The sequence below is a fragment of the Borostomias antarcticus genome, assembly GCF_949987555.1.
Source record: "Borostomias antarcticus genome assembly, chromosome: 8".
In the NCBI taxonomy this organism is placed as follows: domain Eukaryota; kingdom Metazoa; phylum Chordata; class Actinopteri; order Stomiiformes; family Stomiidae; genus Borostomias; species Borostomias antarcticus.
The window spans coordinates 30361640-30379525 of NC_140241.1; the positions used below are offsets into that span (position 1 = coordinate 30361640).

The 17886-nt window shown below is 46.4% G+C and overlaps 1 protein-coding gene across 1 annotated transcript in view; it reads right to left on the reverse strand.

Moving 5' to 3' along the window:
• The window catches only part of pam (peptidylglycine alpha-amidating monooxygenase), a 67961-nt gene that overhangs the window by 1199 nt on the left and 48876 nt on the right, over nt 1-17886 (reverse strand). The window contains exons 15-24 of the mRNA XM_084441781.1: nt 14313-14442; nt 9845-9961; nt 9611-9683; nt 7786-7996; nt 7088-7291; nt 6410-6528; nt 4295-4394; nt 3832-3885; nt 2920-3195; nt 2592-2651 (exon numbers count right to left, since the gene is read on the reverse strand). Coding sequence (XP_084297907.1) covers nt 2592-2651; nt 2920-3195; nt 3832-3885; nt 4295-4394; nt 6410-6528; nt 7088-7291; nt 7786-7996; nt 9611-9683; nt 9845-9961; nt 14313-14442 — 1344 coding nt within the window. The remainder of the gene's footprint in view (nt 1-2591; nt 2652-2919; nt 3196-3831; nt 3886-4294; nt 4395-6409; nt 6529-7087; nt 7292-7785; nt 7997-9610; nt 9684-9844; nt 9962-14312; nt 14443-17886) is intronic.

The window sequence follows — 17886 nt, forward strand, 5'->3', positions numbered from 1 at the left end:
TTTGTAGCCCTGGGTGTAGTGGTTTGAGGAATTCTAATGGGACAGTTTGAAGTAGCTCATCAGCATTCAAGAGTGAACGTTGAAATGGGAAGAGTGTTATCAGAGTGGGGTGGAGAGTATTTCATTATCATTAATCACATAATCTAAAGGGCAAAAAGAAAAAGTCATTTGAAATGCCCCCCTCCTTCCCACCTCACGCATACTGTATCATCATTAGACAGCCTCCATGGGTGGATACGAAAGGTGCCAATATCCAAATAACCCCTCACTCAGCACCATCTGTCTGGGTGAAATATACAGCACACACTGTGACTTATTTTCTTAAAGGAGAGTGGTCAGTCAACTCGTAATTTTTCCACTTTATCTAGCCGGGGAAATCAGAAAGGGACATAGACTGCACTGAACAGCGCAGGAGTTCAAACTCAGGTCTCTGTGGGGGCATGTGCATGCGTTTGAGGGAAGGCACACCCAGAGCCCGACCCTTGACCTCTGACAAGTCCTTCAACCCGCCCCTCTCTGAGCACTATGTTAAACTTGTGCTTGTACACAGTAAACAGTCTACTTATCACGACTGTCAAAGACTGAATGAAAGTCACCCAGAGTGCATTCACTTCTATGGGAGAGGGTGACGGGCCAGAAAGGGTTCTAAATTGGTCCTATCTGCGCCGTCGCGCTCCACCCTCAGGAGACTGCCCCTGGAGGGGCTGCACGGTTTTGTTCTGCATTTTTAATCTTGGATGACTGCCCATGTGCACTTAGCCAGAGAGAGCTTAACCTTCATTCAGTTCATATCCATTTTTCATTCTGGCGAGAGGGTGTGTGTCTGTGTGTGTGAGTGTGTGTATGAGAGAGAGAGAGAGAGAGAGAGAGAGAGAGAGAGAGAGAGAGAGAGAGAGAGAGAGAGGGTGTGTGTTAGTGTGTGTGAGTGTGTGTATGAGAGAGAGAGAGAGAGAGAGAGAGAGAGAGAGAGTGAGTGATTATTTGCTATAGGACACAGTTTTGGAGGCATGTGTGCGTTCACTGTTTAGGAGAATCATGGAGGCCGAATCAGAGGATGTAGACCGTAAGTTCTAGGGTGGTACCTTCAGTGTGACAGACCTATGACAGATCCATGACACGACCAATGACATCGCTTGACTTGAACGTCAAACTAATCCTGAGGTGTCCCTGCATATTGTCTGCCAACAGATGGCGACCTTACTACATGACTCTAGTCTGTCAACTGACAATTCACCGAGCTGTGATGCACTCTAGTTCTACCAAAGAGAGGAACACCCTAAGGGACGATGCACGGGTGAATCTCTCTCTCTCTCTCTCTCTCTCTCTCTCTCTCTCTCTCTCTCTCTCTCTCTCTCTCTCTCTCTCTTTCTATATATCCCTGCACCCTCTCGTATCCATCTGTCCGTCGGTATGGAGGGGAGCTCTGGGGCGGACAGGTCTGTCAGAGCAGTCTGGCGTCTTCACCTCACCAGATGGTGTTTTTACAAGGAGAAGAGTGTCTGCTTGACGATTCACCTGTAGGAACGGGCCCTCAGGAGCTCTCTAGCCTCGCAACCTTGTCTGCTTAATGGAGCAATAATGGCCAGAAACCAGAGTTTAGTCATGGACAAAAGCAAGTGGGTTTTTTTTTGTCTGTGACCAAGAGTCCAACCTCTTTCTGGTTCATTTTAACTTGGGCTTGGTATCAAATGTGGCTCTCTGGTCCTGACACTGCACAAGGAAAATGATTAGCAGCAAGGCGCGGAGGGGCAGTTAGAATTCAGCTGCTGGTTGCTGGTTATAAGCACCATCACTCAACTCTATTTCTGTCAACACTACTGTAACATAGATAACACCTGGGAAACATGCTTGTTTAGCCTTTTAGGACAGATACATCAACAATTATAGAAAAGATGCATAAAAACCAGTGGAGCTTCAGAACAGTACTCTAAATGTGCTCACTCTCTTGGCCTATACTGTTCTCTTCCTATGCTAGTTGGCCTGACAGCTAATCCCCTGGCTGGCCCCTGACATGCATGGGCACGGCCAGCGTCCCTGTCCTCCCCGCCACCATGGCGTGATGACAGCGGAGCGCTGACCTTTGGAAGGCTGTCGTCTGGAGGGCTGCAGCTCTCGCTGAGGCACAGGGGGTTCACTAATCACAGTTGGCACGAGGCGCACAACCGCACCCACTTGTTGTTGGTGGACGAGTCCCTCCCTCCGCTCGCTCTGTGCTGTGGTTCCCATTTACACAGTCGTCTAGTGAGATATTACTTCATATATCATTTTCTTTTGAGATAAAGATATAGCGTAGTTTGAGTGTTGTGTCATACTGGACATGTGTTCCTGAGCTGTTAGGATCAGCTCATGGGTGAACATCCCCACGGTTAATAGTCAAAGTCCACCCCCCCCCCCCCCCCCACCCCCCCCTCCTAAAAAGAGCACACAAGTATATCAGAGGAGTTCAGTTGGGGAATACTGGACTACAGCTCTGGTTTAAGACCTTGAATTCTGACCGTGTTCGAGAGTAGACTGATGAGAGAGTAGATACTAACATACTGTACACAACCACACACACACACACACACACACACACACACACACACACACACCTCTGAGTTTTCCTAAGATTCCTCCGGCAGAATGCGGCTCCAGTTTCACCTCGCATCCATCTGAAAGAAAAGACGCCAAAGACAAATACAGTAATAAGAATTATATTATACAAAATAATCCCATCAACACAGAGTATCGGTTGCAGCACTTCACATCCTGTTCATTACTATCCCGTTCCATACCCAGTGACCCAAATACAGTAGTACTACATGGAAAATATATGGGTGAGCTACTGTAACTCTTTACCACACATTCAGGTGCTTTAGCCAATACTAAGTCTGTATCACCACAGCTATCAAGGTGGGGCCGTGGTGTCAAACCGCCTACCTCCGTACATCCGGCTCTTCCTCCAGCGGATGAAGACCCCTATGGAGATGACCACCACCAACGGGATGAGGAGGAGGGTGGTGACTACGGCCGGGGACACGGCCTGGCCGCTCGGTTTGGCTATGGCCTTGACCTTCTGCTCCTCCTCCTCCTCCTCCTGCTGCTGGGGCTTCGGCTGCTCCGGCGCCGCGGGGGGCTTCTGCTGAGGGGCCACGGCCATGTGGACCGCCACCGTGTGGAGGGGCTTCAGGTCGGCCCGAACGAACGTCTCCGTTTCTGAGAGAACAGGGTTTGTGACGAGGGCGGTGGTCAGTTGTCATTTACCATGAAGTTCTCACATGCAAACCACACTTCAACACTCCTGCCTAAATATTCTATAGCTACGTTTTGACTTTTTCATTTATTCTGCTTGAAATCTTGTTCGAGTCTTTTTTTTCTCTTTTTTTTCTTTAAAAAAAAACCCAACTGAATGCTTATTCTAGCCGTCACATAATGTAGCTTTAACCCCAGAGAAAATAGACTGTTGAATTGACACTCTCAGAGAACTTAATAGCTCATGTATCAGTGTTGGTGTTTCAGGTCCATTTGCTTTGCCCTGTTAGGCAGACTGTTGACAGAAACGAAAATTCAACCTGCAGTTAAAACACAGAGTCTCAGGAGTAAGATTACCGGTGTATTATAAACAATTCAAACAATTTAGAGACAGTGTTACCACACCAATGACAAAATCAGAGCAAATATGCTCACCAGCAATGTAAAACAGAAGTCAATCAAAAGAGCTCCAGCAAACTTTGCCAAAGGGTACTTCATTTCCCAGACTGCAGTTGGAACATATTAGCTCCAACTGCAAGTGAGCAATCGGTCCACAAGAATTGAGCTTAGAAATGACATGGTACTAAAAATAAGATTTACCTTCAATTTCTTGTACTTGGATTCCACCTTTCTTGACTGAACGATGTTCAGCTTCTGAAACAAGACAGAAGACCAAGATGTACATGTTTTATATTATTGCTGCTCACTGTGAAGCCATTTAGCTAACGTGGTATAGACATTAGATAAAAGATTGGATACTAATATAGAACAGATATTCCAGATGTTCACAAACACATCAAGCAATCTTTCTGATATGATCAGATAGTTATTTGAATGATACCATGGTAGAATTTTTAGAACAATCAAACTGCAGTCGCCTCAAGCAAAACAATTACATCCACTGTTATTAAATTATGCTCCAAATCAATTTGTTCTTGTTCATTGGGTGCCCCTTCAAAGCCATAAGCCTCTTAATTGTACAGCTGAAGTCAATTAAATGTTTACTTAATGAGACACTTAATTAATCTAGAACTAAAATACTTATGGATTAATTTCCACTTACTTTCAGAAGAAAACTTTGTGACAGAGTCTGAGTATCCTGCATCCCCTACATAGACGGCACCGTCTTCGCTCACCACAATATCATGAGGCATCTTAAACTCCTGAAAATGGAGGGAAAACAAACAGTTCAGTACGATTCAACAATTAAAGTACCACACATTTGTGGAGAGAAACTACTAAACATAATCCAGATATGAATGAACTTGAAGGTCTTCACAAGAATGCAGCCGAACAATAACGACCACAAGTCTGAATGAGTTATACTGTATCGAAGAGTTCCAATCAAAGTAAACCATCTAAATTTAGCTGAAAATAATGAACAGGACTCACAATCTTGTGTATGACTCACAATCTAAGATGGAGGACAAGGACAAGCTGCTAGCTAGCTGGTACACCCCAACCCTAGCTGGCATACTGGAGCCAACCCAGAGTGACAGGACAGATCTCTTATTTATTGTACTGCCACTTTAATTAAATTCCCTGCTTGCATCTGATTTGCCTAGAGTCACTAAATCAGGGAGCCATACGTCAAGCTCACCAGACATGCACGGGAAAAGCCCAATCATTTGAAGAGGCTCACAGAAAGCACAGAAAGCACAGGGCCATTTTCACAATCAGGGAACTCTAAAACCGTGGTCTCAATTCCCACAAGGGCGTGTAGATGCTTTTGGTCAAACCTCATCCAAGTGAACTACTAAACTCATAATTTGCCTCAATCCTTTGAATAGTTAGAATGGGTGCGTTGGCTCTGGGCGATGGCAAAAACATGCAGTTAACTGAATTTGAGATAACAAGTCTTAAATGCAACACTACAGTACCAACGATAACCTTAGTCCTCGCTTGCCTCTGGGCTAAACAACCTGATCAAATTTGGGATAATAACAGTCCATAGCCGTGTTCGGAATCGCTCCCTATTCACTATATAGTGCACTATATAGGGCGTCAGCCATTTTGTTTGTAGTGTCCGAATTCCCCACGGAATTTTCGTTCCCTATATAGTCCACTATTTATTACCCACAATTCACCTTGATTTCCAGGGAACAGCGCATGTACCCTTCATTTTCTCCGTTCCCTAGGTAGTTCACTACATGGTGAACCCTATATAGGGAATAGGGAGTGAGGGAACGAGGGAGCGATTCCAAACACAGCTCATGTCTGGTGTGAAGAAGCCGATTGCAACTACAAACACCAGGGCTAATTGCTTCTTACAAAGCGACTATAGTTCTGTGGTTCTGACACTGGCCCTGAGGATCTCCGTCAAGCAGGTTATCGAAGTCAACCAACTCGTGGTCCCCTAATTGCACTGATAACTCACAGCAAGTCATGAGTTAAGCTTTATTGTATTTGATGAGGGTTGTTATCTTGACTTTGAAAAAGACAAGAGAACCTGCTACTGATCAACACATCAAGTAGATGTTTCAAAACAGTGAAGATCATGCAGGACTGAATGCTATGTTACAGTAGAATGGATCAGTCAGCTATGTTCAGAGGGGTAGAATGGATCAGTCAGCTATGTTCAGAGGGGTAGAATGGATCAGTCAGCTATGTTCAGAGAGGTAGAATGGATCAGACAGCTATGTTCAGAGAGGTAGAATGGATAAGTCAGCTATGTTCAGATGGGTAGAATGGATCAGACAGCTATGTTCAGAGGGGTAGAATGGATCAGACAGCTATGTTCAGATGGGTAGAATGGATCAGACAGCTATGTTCAGAGAGGTAGAATAGATCAGACAGCTATGTTCAGAGAGGTAGAATGGATCAGACAGCTATGTTCAGAGAGGTAGAATAGATCAGACAGCTATGTTCAGAGAGGTAGAATAGATCAGACAGCTATGTTCAGAGAGGTAGAATGGATCAGACAGCTATGTTCAGAGAGGTACGAAGCTAAAGGAAATTCCTCTCCGGGACAATCCTTTATTATGATTGAATAAGAAAGATTTTCAATTGTCTTTTCAGATCAACTGATCAGTTGAAGGGGTTTGCTTCCTTTCACCTCCTACATCTAAGCATTTTACCAGGAGAACATTTAAGGTTGCAAACCTCTCTTTCAGATGTAGTTAGTGGATCTCTGTGGTCTGAGCAGAGCGTATTGAGGCAGTGCGCAGAAGGAACCTACCTGAGAGTCTGGGCTGAAGGAATCCAGGATCGCCTTGGATGTATAATTGATCACGAAACCGCTGGGAGGAACAGAGCGTCCGTACGGTGATTCTCCGTTCACTGCGTAAATCAAACCACCTGGATACACACACACATGCATACACACACACACACACACACACACACACACACACACACACACACACACACACACACACACCATGAATACAGATTTTCCCTTTGAAGGGGTAACACATGAAAGCCTGAATCAGAAAAGCTTTTGTTTGAAAGAGGCCCACATATTGTTAACCAAATTGATTAATATAATTGCATTGCGTTCTGCAAGTGCCTCTATAATGAGGATGTTAGTCAATCAATCAAAGCTTTATTTATATAGCGCATTTTATACCCAGAGGCAACATAATGCGCTTAATTAGTTAGTGTATAATCTTTTCTCAAAACACAACGCGAGTGATCTAAAGCAGACGGCCGGTGAAATGTTTTCAGAATTTTACACGTGTTCAGTGCACAGATAATGAATTAAATATTCGGGCTGTGGCAAAAAGAGAGACAAGGCAAAGCACAGAGCTGACAGACACAACTCCCTACTCACCTCAGCAAGGGAGTCCGCTCCTCAATATAGTCAACTCTCTCACACATTTCACCCTCCATACGGCCAAAGCCGTGACGCACTCACCGTGAGCAGGCATGTAGGCGATGGCGTACACTTCTCCTCCGAATTCCTCCTTCTTGATCTCCTTAACGAATTCCCCGGACTCAGCCACGAAGCACTGGACGCGTCCGTTCTCGCGGTCGGCCACGCAGAGCTCCTGTCTGTCGGGCAGGAAGGCCAGGCTGTGGGGGATCTGGAACGGGAGCCTCCGCCGTCTATCGGACGATCCTGAGGGTGGAGAACGCACGGACATCAGGGGTTGAAAATGGTTAAAGGTATTGTGCTGTGTGAGCCACCCGATGGGTTGTGTGTTTTGTGTTTAAAACAGATTGCTGTTCAGGCCCTCAATATCGATTTCTTTAGTGGTTCATGACCATATAAAAGAATGAAACACTGCTACCATGTGAATTATTTGCTCCTGTACTCCTTCTAAAACTGAGCAAGTCCACTATTGCATGCTGGGGGCTTTATGCTAAAGACTGCATAATGATGTATTTTATTGTGCCAAATCTCAACATCAGCACAAAATATTGTCATAATATTACAGGTAAATCAATAAGCATTCTAATACATTTTGTCAAGCTGAGCCTTGAAATGGTCTTCGCTGCAGACAAACTGGTCATAAATATTTCATTCGCCCTAAATCTCTTTCTGTGTGTGTGTGTGTGTGTGTGTGTGTGTTTGTGTGTGTGTGTGTGTGTGTGTGTGTGTGTGTGATGTACCTGCTCCCCAGTGAGAGAGATATTTGCCCTCTGGTGAGAATTTGAGGATTCTGGCATTGCAGTAGCCGTCCGATATGAAGATGTTTCCGGTCACCGTGTCCACAGCCACATCGGTGGGCTTGCAGAAGTGCTCCTTATCACTTCCTGGTTGAAATGCTTCTCCCAGCACCACCAGGGGCTTGTCCCTGCCATCACTGCCCACTTTGAACACCTGGATGGAGGAGGGGGTCACGTAATGATAGGCCGGGCCAGGCAGACATTGACCAGACACTGAGGTTGCTCTGATGTGAACTGTACGGCACAAATATGCACACGAAGATAGAGGAGTATAATAGTATGGATTTCCTGTATTTTCATAACGAAAACAGATACATAGAGCTTAAACACATTAAAATATTTAATTTAAGGTGTTCAAAGGCAGTTTGTGTTATCTGACCTATGTCACCTACAGTATCAAAGAAGTATTCCTCAAGTAAACAAAACTGTTTTGCCGGGTTAACTCTCTTGACTTGCATGAAACCATTTGGGAAAGCAGACTCACTACATGATCTAATTCTCTCTCCAGCGTCCCCCTACTCTTCCATTAAAGACAGCCCTGGGGCCCCCAGCTCTACTCTTCCATTAAGGACAGCCCTCGGGCCCCCAGGCCCCTACTCTCTCATTAAGGATAGCCCTCGGGCCCCCAGGCCCCTACTCTTCCATTAAGGATAGCCCTCGGGCCCCCAGGCCCCTACTCTTCCATTAAGGACAGCCCTCGGGCCCCCAGGCCCCTACTCTTCCATTAAGGACAGCCCTCGGGCCCCCAGGCCCCTACTCTCTCATTAAGGATAGCCCTCGGGCCCCCAGCTCTACTCTTCCATTAAGGACAGCCCTCGGGCCCCCAGGCCCCTACTCTTCCATTAAGGACAGCCCTCGGGCCCCCAGGCCCCTACTCTTCCATTAAGGATAGCCCTGGGGCCCCCAGGCCCCCACTCTTCCATTAAGGATAGCCCTGGGGCCCCCAGGCCCCTACTCTCTCATTAAGGATAGCCCTGGGGCCCCCAGGCCCCTACTCTCTCATTAAGGATAGCCCTCGGGCCCCCAGGACCCTGCTCTCCCATTTAGGATAGCCCTGGGGCCCCCAGGCCCCTACTCTTCCATTAAGGACAGCCCTGGGGCCCCCAGGCCCCTACTCTCTCATTAAGGACAGCCCTCGGGCCCCCAGGCCCCTACTCTCTCATTAAGGACAGCCCTCGGGCCCCCAGGCCCCTACTCTCTCATTAAGGACAGCCCTGGGGCCCCCAGGCCCCTACTCTCTCATTAAGGACAGCCCTGGGGCCCCTACTCTTCCATTAAGGATAGCCCTCGGGGCCCCAGGCCCCTACTCTCTCATTAAGGATAGCCCTGGGGCCCCCAGGCCCCTACTCTCTCATTAAGGACAGCCCTGGGGCCCCCAGGCCCCTGCTCTCTCATTAAGGATAGCCCTCGGGCCCCCAGGCCCCTACTCTCTCATTAAGGAAAGCCCTCGGGCCCCCAGGCCCCTACTCTCTCATTAAGGATAGCCCTGGGGCCCCCAGGCCCCTACTCTCTCATTAAGGATAGCCCTGGGGCCCCCAGGCCCCTACTCTCTCATTAAGGACAGCCCTGGGGCCCCCAGGCCCCTACTCTCTCATTAAGGACAGCCCTCGGGCCCCCAGGCCCCTGCTCTCTCATTAAGGAAAGCCCTCGGGCCCCCAGGCCCCTACTCTCTCATTAAGGATAGCCCTGGGGCCCCCAGGCCCCTACTCTCTCATTAAGGATAGCCCTCGGGCCCCCAGGCCAGCGGAGCTCTAAGACGTCAGCTTACCTGATGGAGCGCCACATCGGTAACCCAGTAATTATTCTCTGTGTCTGTAGTAATTCCATGAGGCAAGTAAAACCTGCAGAAGGGAGGGGAGTACTTCTTAATTGCCTCGGATAAAGTCAACAGTATTGTTTTGTGAGGGCCAGAGTGTTAGTCGCATTAAGGAACTATTAGGGCTGTAAATAATTACCCTCATTCACAGCTATTAGTCTCTCTTGTAGCAGTAGGAGTGCTTACATGTTTCTTCCGGAGGCCTTGAGGACGCTGCCTTTGACTGGATCCACAACCAGGATGGCGGACTGCTGGATAGGGCCCAGGGAGCGCTGCTGGTATCTCTCCTCGTTGTCAAAGGAGCTGCGTTAGAAGAATGAACTGAGTTAGTTCCATACCGCCAACCGATATCAGGGAGTCTGAGAAAACAAGGTTCTTATTGAGTGATGAGTAGTGCTAATCCCGCTATGCTCAAGTGTGTGAGGTTAATTAACTTCATTCTCACAGTAGCAAGGATCTCAGACAAAAGAGATGAATTGTAAAGGGCAGCCTTGATCACTGAAAAACATCACATTGTCTGACCTGATGTTTCTCTTAGTTTGAAGGGGAAAATAGTGCACCATAGCAACAGCGTCAAGTATTGAAAGTGTGACAATGATTGAAAACACTCATACACCAAGGAACATGGTAGCGCTCATGTAGCATGGTAGCGCTCATGTACGAACACTATAGTCAAATGCTATTGGCAATAGGCAAGCGCTATATGCAGGTGCAATACTCAATGATCAAATTTTGGTATTTTCCTCGTGCAAAGTATGTGGAAGTCAGTGGAGGTGCATCCAGTAAGGGGTGGAATAATCAAATGAAGTGGCCAAGCTGAACCTTTCCCAAGCCAATCAGGTGTGCCACAGTATAAAACCAGAAAAAACGCGTAGCGGCTAAATGCCTCCGCCCAACAATGCAAGTTGCCGTTAACCTAACTAACCCTCAGCCTAACCTAACCCTAATGCTAATGCTAACTAGCTAATGCTAACTCTAATGCTAGCTAGCTAGCGATGTTTCTGGGACCACTGCCTCTTGTGGTAGCAATATAGAACGGCAGGTCAACAAGGGAAGGGACAGAGGGACAACCAGATATTTGCTCTCCATGGTGCGCTGGCTTACAGCCACGCACAAAAAACACACATGCATAATCGAGCAAGCACAGGAAAGAACATTAATCTACGAAATCTGTATCTCCGTAGAAAAAAACAAAACGCATCCAGCATCTACTAACACCACTGGGACACTGGTCCTTGTTTGTTCCAAAACTTGAACTTGAACCCTTTGATGAATTGCGCCCCAACTCTGCTACAAGCTCTTAACGTGTCCTAGGTATGGGAACGGTAAATGATCTAGTGTGGCTGGTTTCATACTGAGGGACTCTTCCCGGCTCACTCTCACCTAATGCCCCAGCTCATTAATTCTCCCTCTCATCTATCTCTGCAGCTAGGCCTTTAAGTCTTTGAAGCACTGAGGCAAGGACACATTTAATTAGCATTAGCCAAGTTAGCGCATGGCGGCTCATGAAATGGATGTTATTTTGCAGACAGAGCCTCAGACTGTTAATGTAAGTGATATGACACGCTTCTGGAGGTGGAGACTTCATTTTGATAATTAAAGTTGCACTATATACATTTTTGTACGATGTTAGATTTTAATTCAATAACATTTTAAATATTGCTATATTATGATAAATTGAGGAATATACATGATTGTGCTCCTCTCTGAACCAGGCCAGGTCAAGCCTGGCTTATGTGTGTTGGCTGGCTTGTTTCTGTGCGGGACTGGTAGGACGGTAATGTCTGATAAATAAAGATGGGTCTTGTCACCTGGACACATCAGTTCCAATGCTTCCAATGCTAATCCAGCACAATAAGAGCGGGATAGCCAGTTAGCTCATGGGCTCACAACAACTAGCAGCAGCTTCCATAACATTAACGGTAGCGGTCAGTGGCTAAAGCAGTTACACTGATGATAACAAAGTCATCCCCACCAGGAACCCCGGTCTCCTGGGTGGGAGTCCAATGCTCTCACCACTACTCTACTTGTGTTCAGTTCTTACTCTGTGAACAACCATCTGAAGAGCATCTTGGGAGTGAAGGGCATGCTGGCTTTGCTTTATGCACAACAGAAATCTTACAATACGCAGTTTGCTACAGTAGCAAGCCACCTAGTAACACTAGTGACAGTCCCAGCTCACTAGCATAGATTTAGATGAACACGTTTGTTTGCTGTGAACATTGTTTCACTAGCTGGCAGCAAGACAGTAAAGTTACAGTACAGTAGGCTAGTAAATTTACCTAATTACTGTAGCTAGAGATATTGTAACCTGATGGACCAGATGGTTCACCAGATGGCTTGCTTCGCATAACCATCTGGGAACTCTAGTTGGAAACTGTTTGGGAAAGGGCAGGCACTTTCAAAAATACTTGGCAGGTGATTGGATGAACCATCTGTCTGTCACCGTCTGTCACGTCAACCGCTCCTCACTGTCATCACATCAACCTAGCCCTTGTATTTCAAATTCCTCAGAACCAATGCTGATTGGCGAGATCCATTTTCTGATCTGGCACAAATTGATCTCTATGGAGAGTATCCAGATTTGCAAGAGAAAGATAATGTGAGCTTGCGAAATCAGGATGGTCTCATGAGGCTAGAGATACTGTTTCCCAAATCCTATTAAAGCTTTCACAGCAAGCAGAGCCCCCAAGGGAGAGTCCAGCAGCACAGAGTGAGATGCCTTTAAAGTGATTAGAACCAGTGTTGCATGGGCGCATGCAAGAACCCAACACAAAGCATTTACAACGTATCACATTGGGAATGTTGCATCTCTCTATTGATTTTACGGTGCAGTCATATCATTACACAGGGACAGATGCTAGTTGTAGGGATGCACCGATTGCAAAATTCTGGGCCGATGCCGATGTTTAAAATAACAATCCGGCCGATGCCGATGGCCGATGTTTACTTTATTCTTTTTTTTATTCCCCCTTTTGTGCCAGGGAAACAAAGAAATTAAGTGTTTGGTTCCAAAACGCAGATTTTTATTTAACTTTAATTGGAAAGCAAACTACACGTGCGTTTGCGGCGTTACGACACGGATCTTCTCCGAATCTGCAGCTGGGTAGGACACGTTTTGCAACAAAAAAAAAGACGTAATTGTTGCAACATAACATCTGCCACTACCATCGGTGAATGTCATTTTATTTGCCGATGGCAGTCAACAAGGCCAACATCGGCCGATGCCGATGTTCGGCCGATGCATCGGTGCATCCCTAGCTAGTTGGGTAGCTACAGTAGTAAACTAAGTAGATTGATATGGGAATGTCACAAGGCAAAACATTAATATCGGATTGGTACTGTATCTGCTGATCTTGCTTGAAGAAAATCAAAATCGACCCCAAAAATGCAGATTGGCTGTTAGCTGGCGGTGACAGAGCTCTGATGGACCAAAGTCAGCAGATGTTACCCAACTATGAAGTGGAAAAGTTGCAGTTCTTCCTCCATTTCGCATAGTGAATATATTGTAATGCCAGAGGCAGGGGCGGCGATGTCCCTCCCAATATTTGAGATGATTAAAATTGTCCCCCCCAATATTCAGATTGGGGTAGTGGCATTCAAATGAACATACAGCCACCTAGGAAGATGTCCCCCCCAAAAAATACTCTTGCAAAACTTCAATGTAAATGTAAATGTCCCCCCCAAAGTTGGATACAGATCCCCGCCACTGGCCAGAGGTATTCAAATGGTTTTAATTGCCTGAGAAAATTAAATCCTCTTCTTAAATAACCACAACTCATAAAAATGGACCTGTTTGCCAAACAATCCTTTGACTTTTAAATTCAGTTGCATAATCAAAGTAATAAGCCTTTTCTTTTGAAAAGTGTCTTCTCCCCTTCAGTACTTGGCCCAGACTGCCCTGCTGTTCATGCTAATCCAGGAACCAGGGCCGCTCTTTGAATCTGCATGGTGGGGTGGGGGGGCGGGGGGGTTCAGCGCCTGACGGGGTAAAATCCTGCTCACCGGAGTAATTGTGCCTAATGACTCTGTTCCCACATGACTGGAGCATTTCTTTGAACTAAACAAACAGCTGGAAATAAGGACAGAAGCCACCTTGGGCTGACAGGAATCAAAACGGAGTTTGGAAGCGCCACAGCGACGAGAAAGGGTGTTTGGTACAGAGGAGAGAGGAGTCGGTAATGAGGGATTTCACTGACTCTGGTTTTTAAACTGACAAATCCAATTATTACCTCCCCCTGGCTAAAGCTGTAATTCATACAAGAGGCTTGAGGATAAACTGAGGTGACCTACAGCATGGTCTCCTCATCCCTGTGTCGTTCTTTGGCATCCCACTAATTTAAAGAGACTGAATGGAATAATGTAAGAAGTCAAATGATCCAATTTAAAATGTGCAAGAGAGAATACATTAATGCATCTGACTGACAGCAAGGGGCAGTTTCACAACACAGATTTAAGACTTGACCAAAAGTGTGTTTCAACAGAGGATCTCGACTGAGCATGCCTTAGATTACTTACTTACTTACTTACTTACTAGATTAGCCTTGATCTCTGTCTGTAATAAGATGTCTGACATACAGTCGCCCTCTCAGAGAAGCATAGCAGTGGTACCATACCGTACCATAACACTGGAGGTACTGTAAGATGCACTTACTTGACACCCCACTGGTGGTCTCCTCTGTGGAAGATGACCAGGTTACTGGCCGAGTCCAGGGCCAGGCCGGACACCTCACCCAGCTGGAGCGGGATCTCTGGCCAGTCCGCCACCTCTTCCAGATGGTACCCTACACACAAGCACACACAAACACATATGTATGTGCGCACACACACACACACACACAAAATAGAGTTGAGCCAAGATCCTGCGGTCAGCTCTGAAAAGTCGCATCTTAAATGGGGAAAAAAAAAAGACATGGCGGAGGCGATCCCTAGCATGGGGGTAGTGTAAACAAAAGGGCTCGTACGTCTGGTGAAATGACCTCTGACCCTCCATTACCTCCACTGTTTTCTAGCTAAGCTAGCTAACGGGCTAATCTCATCATTCATATAACTAGGATCATCACGTCAGGAACTGTGTGTATGGGACATCCTGCCACCATTTTGTAATGGTGTTTTGATGACATGTCAAAGATGGCAGGTGGCTGGGAGGCCTGACCGCAGCTGGGACGACAGTGGAGGATGACGGCACAAAGGCTGCTGGGAGCTAATGGATGCATGTGCAAACACAATTACAGAATCCTAGTGATGGGTTCATCTATTGACATTTAGCTGTTACAGTAATGTGGATGTTCGTGCCCCAGCGCAGGGCGCGCTGCGGGTGACAGAGCTGCCATCTGAGATCATATAAGAGGACAAACAGCCAGGAGGCAAACGCTCAGTCAGATATGCAGAACAAAATACTGTGAAGAGAACTGACCAACCGGTCATGAGGAGCAGTGTGATAGGCCCATGACAGTTCTCTGGTGAGCACTGATTGGAGGGACAGACGGACACAAAAATATGGTTTACTACTATAAACATATTAACATCTCTTATCTACATGTTAACTGAAATAAACTGCAACTGACTATCATGGGAACATAGTCTTTAAACGCGTTCCCTTAGGACCAGAATGTACTGAATGTTATTATAATGAGACGAAATGTATGCTAAGCATGTTTTATGACCCTCAACCAAAAACGATTTTTCGCATCTGTAGCATTTGGATAAGAGAATGAACTGCAATAATTTAGCTAATGAAATGAAACCACATTGAGCTTTTGATCATATGGCTAATGAGAAGAGTTGAGTGCACTGCATGTAATGGTGCATGTAATCACATTCATTTACAGAATATTGAGGCATTTTTTAAACTTCTGCAACAAAAACAACATTCATGCTACATATGGCGGCATGTGCATTCTGAATGGTGCCTTTTACTATTCTAAAAGAGCTTCATGTTTAGCTAGCTTTGCGTAAATACTGTAGAATTAAAACTGGACAACTTTATTGATGAGCAGCGTAGACAATATGCAGGCCTTACTGAAATTGTTCAATGATGGAAAAGATTTGTTCTTTGTTGGAGAACAGATGGGACAGAATACAAAAGCAACTGAGTGTAAAGTATACTTTGAAAAGTCATATGGAAGTCATGAGTCATTTAGAGTCTTAAAACTTCAAACAAAGGTACTTCAAAGCAAAGTTGATATACAGTAGTCCAAAGATTCATGACAAGCAATGGCAAGTTAATTTGACAATGAATGATTTAGAATGCACAACTATGGGTGATAGGTAATGGGTAATAGTCTTGGGTCCCTTTTCCAATAGCAGATGTCCGACTGTCCTCTCTGAAAGAAAGACACTCCCCCATCAACGTAGCCTATACCGAGTCAAAGAAAGACACTACCCCATCAACGTAGCCTACACCGAGTCAAAGAAAAGCTGAATCCCAATCTGAGTGCGCAAACCGCACTTGCGGCCCCTCGCACTTGTGGCCTGAGGCCTGAGCACTTAATTGACGTCAGCTGGAAGGGCCAGAGGGTGCAGGGCCGTGAATTAAATGGGACAGCACTTCCAGTTTCGCTCAATGCCCCTCCCACTTCGTTTTCATTGGCTGCCGCGTTCCTCCGACGCAGAGGCTGCTCTGACGCTCCCTTCAGCTCTGCAAATTGACCGATTGACGTCCGTTTTAATTTAATAATAATTAAAAAATAAGGTTGGGTGGGATATGTTTGCAGCATGTGGATTTCAAGATAAATGTTGTGTTATCTGCAAATGTCATCATTTATGTGTGATGCAATCGGATCATGACTCGGATGCACTCAAGCACTGTGTCACATGGGACGCGGTGGGCTGTGGGTATTTTCTGCTCCTAAATCCGTGAAATTGCGGACTTTCGGTAAGTGCGGTTACAGTGCGCAAAATGGCGGCGTGGCGCACTTGTGGACCTAGCGATTCCGTTTTGGAACTACCCTGAGCCCTTGTGGACTTAGCGGGAACGCGCATGTAAGGCCACAAGGCCGCGAGTGCTCTGCACTTTCACCTAAGTGCGCGATTTGGGATTCAGCTAAAGACACTCCCCCATCAACGTAGCCTACACCGAGTCAAAGAAAGACACTACCCCATCAACGTAGCTACACCGAGTCAAAGAAAGACACTACCCCATCAACGTAGCCGACACCGAGTCAAAGAAAGACACCTCCCCATCAACGTAGCCTACACCGAGTCAACATTCAGTGCTTGCACCTTGTTTCCAGGCTAGCTGGCTGATTTCCTTTGGCAGTTTCTGCACTCAAGGGCACGACGAAAGCCCCAACCCTCTCCCTCAAACGCTGAAGCCTTCTCTATGAATAATTCACAGGAAGATGTCGAGAGGAATGTCAGTTATACAGCTGGGCCAGGAAACAACAAGCTTAACCTGGACTTAACAGGCTCAGTACAGGAGCAGATGTATGAAATCTAATTCATTTACATCTGTTTGTGTTGGTAATTTGATTTCCAAACGTAATCAATACAGCCGGGGTCCACATGATGGGCTGCCTCCCTGATGCCATGCAAGGTTTGACTAGGGGAGTGGAACAGCGCGATTCCCCCAGAGTAGCAGCCGGTTAGAACAAAAGACAAAAAAACAACTAAATTGGCATTGAGCAGAAAGCTACTCAACTGAAACGTCAGAGTATATTTTTCTAGGTGATGTCCCCGGCTGATGAGAGAGCTCGCTTTCAGACTCTTGGGAGAAATCTCTTGAACAACGATAAATGCCGCATGCAGGAAACTCCTCAGGTCTCTTCATACATTTCTCTTTAGCTAAATCACTATTGGGAATTGGGTGTAAATTGGACACATACGCTCCGTTGGACCGTGAGTGCTGCTCTAGATCAGCCTGGACTACACTTCCCTTATTCTGAACTCCAACGGTGAATTCAACCCACTGAGGAGCAGCTATTCAGCGTTAATGACGTGGCGCCCAGCCGACCGCGCCGACACTCGATTTAACTGATTAATGAGAACAATGAGATGAGACGACATGGAGCTTTAAATCAAAAATTCACATGAAGGTGCACACCTTAATCCAAAGGGCATGCCTCCGAAAATAGAACATGCCAGAGCAACCCCCCCCCCCCCAAAAAAGGTTCGGACACCACCGCTTCCCTCTTGGGAAAAAGAAAAACCCACCTTGTTTTCGGGCGCCAGCCCCGACGGCGGCGCCGTTAGTTCCCGGCGCACTCCCGGGCGGCCTGGCCGTAGCC